The 10,000-nt window shown below is 42.4% G+C and overlaps 2 protein-coding genes across 4 annotated transcripts in view; both read left to right on the plus strand.

The window, feature by feature from the left end:
- Nucleotides 1-92, plus strand: part of rapgef4b (Rap guanine nucleotide exchange factor 4b) — a 33,960-nt gene extending 33,868 nt beyond the window's left edge. For all 3 annotated transcript variants that reach the window (XM_030781745.1, XM_030781746.1, XM_030781747.1), the window contains exon 30: nucleotides 1-92. This exon is cut by the window's left edge and continues 36 nt beyond it. In XM_030781745.1, the coding sequence (XP_030637605.1) occupies nucleotides 1-92 (92 nt within the window).
- Nucleotides 93-5,192: 5,100 nt separating this feature from the next.
- map3k20b (mitogen-activated protein kinase kinase kinase 20b) overlaps nucleotides 5,193-10,000 on the plus strand; it is a 9,142-nt gene continuing 4,334 nt past the window's right edge. The window contains exons 1-6 of the mRNA XM_030781793.1: nucleotides 5,193-5,351; nucleotides 6,464-6,551; nucleotides 8,411-8,512; nucleotides 8,654-8,719; nucleotides 9,027-9,055; nucleotides 9,603-9,740. Coding sequence (XP_030637653.1) covers nucleotides 5,193-5,351; nucleotides 6,464-6,551; nucleotides 8,411-8,512; nucleotides 8,654-8,719; nucleotides 9,027-9,055; nucleotides 9,603-9,740 — 582 coding nt within the window. The remainder of the gene's footprint in view (nucleotides 5,352-6,463; nucleotides 6,552-8,410; nucleotides 8,513-8,653; nucleotides 8,720-9,026; nucleotides 9,056-9,602; nucleotides 9,741-10,000) is intronic.

The raw sequence follows: 10,000 nt of genomic DNA on the forward strand, positions 1-10,000 counted from the left end.
AAGTACGGAACTACGTGCGTCAGCTGAATGTGATTGACAACCAGAGGACCCTATCACAACTGTCATTCAGACTTGAGCCTAGGAGGGCCTAAAAAGGAGCCCACACATACAGGCGCACGCACACACACACACACACACACACACACGGATCAGCATATATACACACATGTAGTCATGCTTGCTCAGTCTCATGTAATCACACATACACACACATTTGGTTAATATAGACTCATATATATACAAATTGACTGACACACAAATATGTACATTCTATCATCTGCACTTGAACACACACACACACACACACACACACACACACACACACACACACACTCATACACACACGTTTACAGAGAATGCCCTGATTTCCCCTCTGAATACATAGCCCAACCTGGACTCATGCTGCTGTCCATGAGTAGCCTAAAGAGCTGAATACTGTTTGTGTTCCTACTGCCAGCTGTACTCTGTGAGTGTGTGTGTGTATGTGTGTGTGTGCGTGTGTGCGTATGTGTATGCGTATATGTATGTGTATCTGTGAGGTGCGTGTGTGTGTGTGTGTGTGTGTGTGTGAAACTTCTGAAGCTGGAAAACTGGATATGAGACTCTCTTTGTGGGTCATCATCAGTTTTAATCTGCTGAGTGTGTCTGTGTGTGTGTGCGTGCGTGTATGTGTGTGCGTGCGTGCGTGTATGTGTGTGTGTGTGTGTGTGTGTGTGTGCTTGTGTGTATCCTTGTGAAGGTTTATGTTCTTTAATTCATATATAGTGACTGCTGAGATAAATAATCACTGCCCCCTTTCCATGTTGCTTTTAAAATCTGTTTTATCTGATTTTAAAACAAAAACAAACAAGCAAACAACAAACAAACCTTGTGGAATTCTACTATAACATAGCATTATTTATTTACAAACATTTTGAAGAAGAAGTAAGCTCACTCCCAAATCTTGTGAACACATGAATATTAATATTCTGAATACGTATTGGTTAGCGACCATGAAAATATTGGGGGGGAAAAAAAGAAGAAAAAAAAAAAGCGAAATTAAAACTAAGTAACGTCTATTGAATGCTGCAGTGGGCCAGCGGCTTGAAACTCAGCTAGCGGTAGTATCAGTGATTCAATCAGACCTCAAAAAGTTGAGCCAATGTTCTTTTGTACGTGTTATGCCTAGTTTGTCAGTATTTCCGCTTGAGGACTTAAGCTGTTGTGATGGTTCATTTACTGTTACCGTTTCATTTATTGTGTTATTGTTCTGTTTCTCGCCACAGTCTGTAGCATTATGGATGTCGTTTTGTAAATTTTGATTATATTTGTATATTTTGGGTAGCCAGGACACCAATTAAAATTTTTTTTTTTTTTTTTTGGTAATTTATTTTAAATGAACCTCTGAATGCCTTGATTTTGTTCATCCTTCTCTTTGAACTGGCGATGATTTGTTTCTTACAAGAACATCTCCATATGTACCTTGTAAATAGTCGAATTAAATGTATTGCTGAACATCTTGCTTGTTCTGTTTCTCTTTCTTTTCCTCGAATTGTTTACCGTGTTGGAATTGGTTATGAGAACTATAGAACTGAAATTCTCAGTCATTGTAGTTCTTCCTTTAACCGTCGAATGATACAGTAGTCTGCTTAAGTTTCGTTCTACAGACAGCAGAAAATTAAACCTGTTCAGAAGTAGTTCCAGTGCTCTAGCACAGGCCTATAATGTGTTAGTCCCTCTTCTATCCGTGGAGTGGTGCTGTTGTCTTGAGAATGCTCGTGCGTGACCGTTAAGACTAGCGCTCGCAGAGCTAGTCGCGTGTCCTGTTATGGAAGTGCAGTAACACGAGACAATGAGGCTCCGCATTATTTCATGACTGGGAATTGTTCAGCGCGGGAGCTCAACCGTTACCGCTCCGCTGCAAGGAAAACTCCAGAAACAGGTACGAAACCATTGTTTCTGTTTTGTTTTGTTTAAGCAGACTAACCACGAACTAACAAAGAAATCATTTTCGTAATACATCGGAAATAAAGTTTCTAACATGACTTAACTGGACAAGACATGCCTGAAAGTGGCCTTTACCTCACGCACGCAGACCTAAGGGTACAACAGCGGGACCGTGGAACGGATGGAAATTCTTGACAGGTCTGGAAGATGTCCGTGTAAGCGTTTCAGCATGCTGGAATCATATGAGCTACAAATATGTCGATAGCAAAGTATAATTTGTTATGTGTCACAGCGTTTAGTCTACTGTAGACAGAAACTTGGTAACTCACTGCGCATGTATGTTGGAGGGAATTATGCGAAAACGGCGCTGGAATATGCCGGTCGTATATAGCCTAGGTTAGATGAAGATGAAAAGGTAAACCAAGGGAGTCAACCAGAAGTTTAAATTATGGGTGCACTGTATATTTCATAGAGGGCAAAATAACTCTGTGCCGATATGGTTATTTTCAAGTAGTATAGTTTTATGAGATGGAAAGTTCTAGTTGAAATCTCCTTTCACTGCGTATAGTAAGTAATGTATGCAAGTATCTAGTATGGTGCAGTCTCCATTGTCTGAAATTCTGTTGACCTCAAGGGCCTGTTTATCTACACCTTCACAAACCAGGACCTCTTGGTCCTGTACCTTTGGTGTCAATTTGGGGATCTTGGGGAAGCCCCCTGTATTATTTAAAAAGTCTATGAGTGTTTGTGTCTGTATGTGGGGGGGGGGTGGGGGGGGGGGTCGTGGTCTGTGTCATGTCAAGACTATTCGAATGGATGACACATGGGATTGTGTTTCTCTGATGTCACCACGGTCCATACGACTGATTTGTGGGTTGTTTTTAGAGACAGGAGTGTTCGGTGAGTGTGTGTGTGTGTGTGAGTAAGTGTTTTGAGGTCTTGTTTTAATGTATTTGAGAGAGAGGAAGAGAGAGAGAGAGAGAGAAAGATCTGACAGACACGATAGATTTACATTTACGGGAGGGACTGGTGTACGGGACGAAATTATTTTGGGTGAGCAGTGACTGGAAACCGAAAAACTAGCGAAGTCTCCAGAATACACTGACGTCATTGCCTATATGTCATATGTTACCGTAAATCGTGACTTAAAGCTGGATGTCTGACGTGGCTGAAATGTGACTTAATGGACTTCGGTGTAGAGTTTACTGGTATTGTTTTATTTTAAATGGATCGTATGTAAGTGATACCTATGTAAGTGGTTCATTTATGAGTCATACTGTGTCACCAGGTTTACCACCTGAATATTAACATTTCACTCACAACCAAAGTGAAGTCTACACTTTAAAGTGGAATGAATTCATTCCTAACTAAACGTTTATTTTAAAAAGTAGGTTTTTTAGACGCTGTCTGAGCCCAATATAGAAACTTCAAAGACTTTCTCTGACAGCTGAATGTATCCCAGTGGGGTTAGATTAAAGACGTGGATCACGGTGTAAGAAGTTAAGATCAAGAGAGATTTAAATGTCCCGGTGCTGCCCATATTAACAATAGTTATTGTTTTAGCCAGAGCATCCAGTGTGTGAGTTATTTTGAGAAAAATAAACTGTTATAACATACTAGAACTTGCGAATATGCGAAGTAGTTCTTCAAATTTCGCGTATCACTGCTCGGATTACTTTCTAACGACAAGTGTTCGTCATGATTAATGATATGACGCACTAATACCTTCATTGTTTCGGCGCTAAAAATTTTACTAAACACATTTGTGACACGTTGTGTCTTTTCGTGTCTGTTTGACAAGTTTGCAAGGTGCTCAAGTCTTGGTTCGCGTACAAAGGCTTTTTTATTTTTTACTACAGACTTCACAAATCTCCCTTGCTGGTCTAGTATACTGCATACTCAGGTTTCTGGCTTGATTTTATATCCTAAGATTTTGTTTAGTTGGGCTTTCGAGTTTTGCAGTTAACATTCACAAAGGACTGGATCCAGGAGCGTGGAGTCCCAGATTACTAATTCATCTGTCCTTGTCTATGCCTTTTAAAAGGCTCCAGGAAAAAAAGGCCCCAGAAACATAGTGTCAGGCAACTAAGGAGGTTTTACACTTTATTACTAGTGGTAAAAATCTGCCTGTGTTGTTTGTGACATTTTTAGTGCATCAGAAATTATATTTAGGTTTTGTATAACAGGCTAGAGGGACGTGGTAATCTCCAAAGTCAGAGAATCTTCGAGTTAGTTTGAAATCTCAAGGATGTGATCTGTCCACCTGAAATTTGAAAACCTAATATTAGCGAATCCCAAATGGGAGAAAATCTATGTTGGGAGCAAATGGCTTTATTTCCGCTCACTTGGTTGGGTAAAAGGGTGAAGAGTGGGTGGCCAGAGATGTTGGAGAAACATGTGGAACATACTGTAAATCATACACACAGAGCTGGCATTTCACACAGCACTGCTGTATCTGCCAACACACACATTCACTCTCTTTCTCTCTCTCTTTCTCACTCCCTCTCTCTCTCTCTCTCTCTCTCTCACAGCCAATCCCACACAGACACACACACACACACACACACACACCTCCTCTCTTTCTCTCTCTCATTCTCTCTCTCTCACACACACAAATACGCACACACACACACACACTCCCTGTCTTTCTCTCTCTCTCTCTCTCTCTCTCTCTCAACCCCTCTCTCTCTCTCTCACACCCAATCACACACATACACACACACACACACACACTTCCTCTCTTTCTCTCTCTTTCTCTCTCTCATTCTCTCTCTCTCACACACACAAATACACACACACACACACACACACACTCTTGCATACACTCTCTCACACATACCCACATGCAGACTCTCAGCCATGCGTGTGCGCACACACACACACACTCATGCACACACAGACACACAAACACACAAACACATACAGGTATGTATGGAAACACACACACACACACAAACGCTCACACACATGCATGCATGCATCCATCCAAACACTCACGTACACACACATATATGCAGACGGGGTGGGGGGGGGGGGGGGGGGGGGGGGGGGGGGACCAGCAGCAGCGCCACTGTAAGAGCATAAATGTCAAACGTCTGACTGAAACTGTGCTGTTTCACTCCTGCTGGCATTGATGTTAGTAAAGCAGCTGAAGGTTCGTTAAAGAAATGACTGCTTTATTGTGCTCTCTCTCTCTCTCTCTCTCTCTCTCTCTCCTGTCCTGTGTCCAGACCAGACCCTGACTTGTGAGCGTGCGTCATTATGAGATGTCGTCCCTAAGTGCCTCCTTCGTGCAGATCCGTTTCGATGACATTTCTTTCTACGAGAGCTGCGGCGGTGGCAGCTTTGGCAGCGTGTACCGGGCACGCTGGATCTCACAGGACAAAGAGGTGGCCGTCAAAAAGCTGCTGAAGATCGAAGCCGAGGTGGGAATCTCTCTCTCCGATCATAAATGGAAGTGTGCCGCTGCTGTCTGTGTGTTTCCGCTCGTCTGTGTGTGTGTGTGTGTGTGTGTGTGTGTGTGTGCTTGTCGAACTGGCGTGAGTGGGGATTTAACGTATGAGCTGAGATGACGAAGTGACCCAGTGCACAATGGCACAATGTGTCTCTCCCTCTCTTTCCTTGTTCACATAAGCAATAAACAAGTCCAATATCGGAAAAGGGAAGGGGAGAGAGAGAGAGAGAGAGAGCGAGAGAGAGGAGTGAGTGGATGGTTTAAGTGGGCTGCCAAGCACAACTCAAACAGAGTTTTCCATGACACTCTGACTCTCTCTCTCTCTAAGCCCAATCTAATGCACTGTGTGTGTCAAATTTGACGTCTTTATGTGGGGTTCCATGCAGGGCAGGTTACAAGGCGTACTAAACCCTTTTGTCGCACCAAGGGGTCGGAGAGAGGGCATTTAAGTCATATTTCCTAGACGAGGAAAGTAAACCCAATCGCTCTGTGGAAGTAGAGGAAAATGGGATATCTTTTTCCAATCTTTTGGGAAACACTTCTCTGTTCGCCTCCATCTTATCATTATGCCAGTTTTTCCTTTACGGTCAGTTTGGCCCATTTAACTTTTTTTTTTTTTTTTTTTTATGGACACAGTCGAGAGCTTTTATCATCTGTTCAAGTCTATTCTTAGCCCCTCATTTACGATTCAGACTAGTACTGCGCAATAGATTAGTACGATACGATTAGTACGATAGTACGTTTCCTGCTCTGTTACTTTTGCATGTAGCCACCTCCAGCTATACGATTTGACTTGAAATGAGCCCCTGCCCCAACTCCATCACAGAAATTTCAGATTTTGATTAGATTTCCAACTTTAGTTGCGTGTTTTTTGTTTTTGTTCTTTTTGGTTATCTTTGGAACAAGTCTTCCAAGAACAAGTTTGATCAACCCTGTTAGGGCATCTGTATTTTTCCACTGCTTACGATGTGGTGTGTGTGTCTGTGTGTGTGTCTGAGTGTGTATGTGTGTGTGTGTGTGCTTTTGACTTTCCCCACTCTCTGATATGTTTGCGTCTGTGTCTTCTTCTGTTGTTCCGTCCAGGCTGAGATTCTCAGTGTTCTTAGTCACAAGAACATCATCCAGTTTTATGGAGCTATTCTCGAATCACCAAACTATGGCATCGTCACAGGTGAGCCTGTGTGTGTGTGTGAGAGAGAGTGTCTGTGTGTGTGTGTGTGTTTTGCTTGTTGCAGATGTATCGTTTTCAAACCCCTTCCATTGCTGCATGGCCCCAATTGTGTAGACTTTCCTTTGTGATCTTTTACTGAAAAAGGAAATTTTACCACAATCTGTTTGATTGTTATGGTTTAGTTCAGATTGGAAATTAAATTAGGATGTTGCAAGATTTCAATTTGGCTTTACCAAGGTTTTGTTTGCAAATATGGGAAGTTGTGCAGGCACACATGAGAGTGATTTGGTGTGTGTGTGTGTGTGTGTGTGTTTGTTTTGACCATGTGTGGTCCAGAAGTCTGACGAGAATGTTCCATCTTAAGACACTTTCATTCAAGACATGTCTGACGTTCTAATTCACTCATTAAATGGTCATCTAAGTTTCCCAACTCTACTGACCGCCTACTGTCTCAATTCTCAGTCTCTGATTGGCTGGCAAGGTTGGTCGCCGTGGTGTTGTTCTATAGAGCAGACATATAAGCAGCATCAGGACCATAATTCACACTTTGTCTAGTCGTTTGATCTCACATATCTGTCCTCACAATGAGGTCACAAACACAAAAAAAAAACGCCCCGGTGGTCAGGGACTGAAGATATTTCATTAGGGATACACACACACACACACACACACATACACACACAGAGTTATTTCAGCTGTTAACCCATTCATTAGGGAGATCGCTGGGATCTTAGGGCTTTAGGGGTGAATGGAAAATGAGTTTCATTAGGAAGCATTACGAACACCATGGTTGAGACTGATCTCTCAGTGTCTAATCATTTTTCTGAAGAGGACTATTTTCACCTAATGGAGTTACAGCACCATATATGTAAAGAATCTGAAAGGGTGAAGTCTCTCTCTCGCTCTCTTTCTTTCTCTCTCTCTATCTATCTCTCTCTCTCTCTCCTTCTGTTTCTCTTTCCATGTTTTTCTTTCTCTTTCCCTCTCTCTCTTTCTCTCTCAATCTGTATTGTGTGTCGTGGCTTTGCTCAGTAATTTTGTTTTTAAGTTGTCAGGACATTGGAAATATGACCTGCGCTGTTTATTAGGGGGTTGATAAATGTTTTAAAGATGTGCTCACAGATCCAGAATTAGCATATGTGAGTATGTGTGTGAGTGTGTGTGTGTGTGTGTATGAGATTAGTAGATAAGTGCTGTTTTATATGAGCAGACACTGAATTGATTGTGTCTGTCTGTTTGGTAAATTGTTCTCCTTTTTCACAATGGCCAGTTTTCATTAAGAGCAAATACTACAGGCCAATCAGATACATGTCTTGCCTTTCAAAAAGTTTCCTATGATGGCAAACCTCTCTTCCTAAAGAGTGACTGTTATATCTCCTGTTTTAACCTGTCCAAGGTTACAATCAGAGAGTACGTGTGTGTGTGTGTGTATGTACATGTGTGTCTTTGAGTGCGTGTGTGTGTGTGTGTGTGTGTGTGTGTGTGCGTGTGTGTGTTTCTCCGTGCATGTGTGTGTGTCTGTGTGTGTGTGTGTGTGTGTTTGTATATATGCGTATGCATGTGCATGTGTGACCGTGTGTGTGTCTCCGTGTGTTTGTGCGTGTTTGAGTGTGTGTGTATGTACGCGTGTGTGTGTGTACGTGTGTATGTGTGTGTGTGTGTGTGTACGTGTATGGGTGCTAAGCTGTGTTTGACTCGTCTGGAGAGTTGGTGATAAATGAGGTCATGTGTTTGACTGACATCTCAACATGAAGATAAGATGACATCTCCCCCCCTGTCTTCCTTTCCTCCTTCCTTTCTCTCTCTCCCTCTCTCTCTCCCTCTCTCTTTCTCTCTCTCTCTCTCTCTCTCTCTCTCAGAATATGCTAGTGGAGGATCTCTGTATGAATATTTGTCCAGTAAAGACAGTGAAGAGATGGATATGGGACAAATTATGACCTGGGCCATGGATATTGCTAAAGGTAGTGTGTGTGTGTAAGAGAGAGAGGGACATAGAGAGAGAGAATATGAGAGAATGTTTAAGACTTATCCATTCAGAGTGTGTTTTGTGCTCATATATTTGTTATTTGTAATGTGTGATATGTTTTTTATATCTTCTGTAGGAATGCATTATTTACATTCTGAAGCTCCAGTTAAAGTCATTCACAGGGACCTGAAATCGCGCAATGGTAAAAAAAAAAATTGCCTCTCAGAAATGTTCCTACGATGGCAACCCACTCTTCCTAAAGAGAGACTGTTATAACCCCTGTTTTAACCTGTCCAAGGTTACGGTCAAAGAGTAGATGTCTGTGTGTGTGTGTGTGTGTGTGTGTGTGTGTGTGTGTGGTATGTGTGTGTGTGTGTGTGGTATGTGTGTGTGCGCGTGCGTGCGTGTGTGTGTGTCCGTGTGTGTGTGTGTGCACGTGCGTGTGTGTGTGTAATAGAGGGTGTCTCATTCTCGAAATTAAAACTGTGTTGTTTTTCTCTCTTGATCAGTGGTTATAACGGCAGACAATGTGCTCAAGGTACCAGATCAATGTCCTTATGTTCTTCAGTGGGCATTCACAGTGTTTTAGCATGACTCTCTGGCTGTAATTAACACAAAGCTTGCTTCTGTGCTTGCAGTGAGGGGAAACACTTCAGCTCCCGCCAAATGCTCACAGACCACAATTTTGTATACACTCTCCTCAGGCCCGACTCTGAATTCACCCCATTGTTCTCCTTCCTAATTTTTTTTTTAACCCTGGCTCTTGTGGGTGTACGTTGGGTGTGTAAATAGCACTCAGTGGAACTGCATGCGTGAAGCTTTTAACTCTGATGTAGCTGTGCCTGTTCAATTTGCTGAGATGGGGCCTGTCTCAGGAAGTGAATTTCTCTCATCTATCTGTCATTCTCTGTCTCCCCCTCTCTCTCTCTCTTTCTCTTTCTCTCTCTTTTTCTGCCTCTCTCTCTCTCTTTCTCTCTCTCTCTCCCTCTCTCTCTCTCTCTCTATCTGTCATTCTCCGTCTCTCTCTCTCTTTCTCTTTCTCTCTCTCTTTCTGTCTTTCTCTCTCTGTCTGTCTGTATGGTCAGATCTGTGATTTTGGAGCTTCTAAGTTCCTGTCTCACACCACACACATGACTCTGGTGGGGACTTTCCCCTGGATGGCACCTGAGGTCATTCAGAGTCTGCCTGTGTCAGAGACCTGTGACACCTACTCTTATGGAGTGGTGAGTCTTTGTTTTTTTTTTATATCTATGACAGGCTTTTGTATGTGTAATGGGTTTGGAATCATTAGGGGGGTTATTTTTACATCTATGACATCTGAAAGTCCTGGGAAAAAAATGCGTCAGGGTTTTGTTTTGTTTTGTTTTGTTTCGTTTTCCTTCCTAGTTTGTTTGTCTGTTTTTTGCCACATTTTAATTTAAAGACGACACACATAAAACCTTTTGAGAAATACCAAACAGGACGGCATTGTTTGTCACTTCGT

This window comes from Chanos chanos, chromosome 8, assembly GCF_902362185.1.
Source record: "Chanos chanos chromosome 8, fChaCha1.1, whole genome shotgun sequence".
NCBI lineage: Eukaryota > Metazoa > Chordata > Actinopteri > Gonorynchiformes > Chanidae > Chanos > Chanos chanos.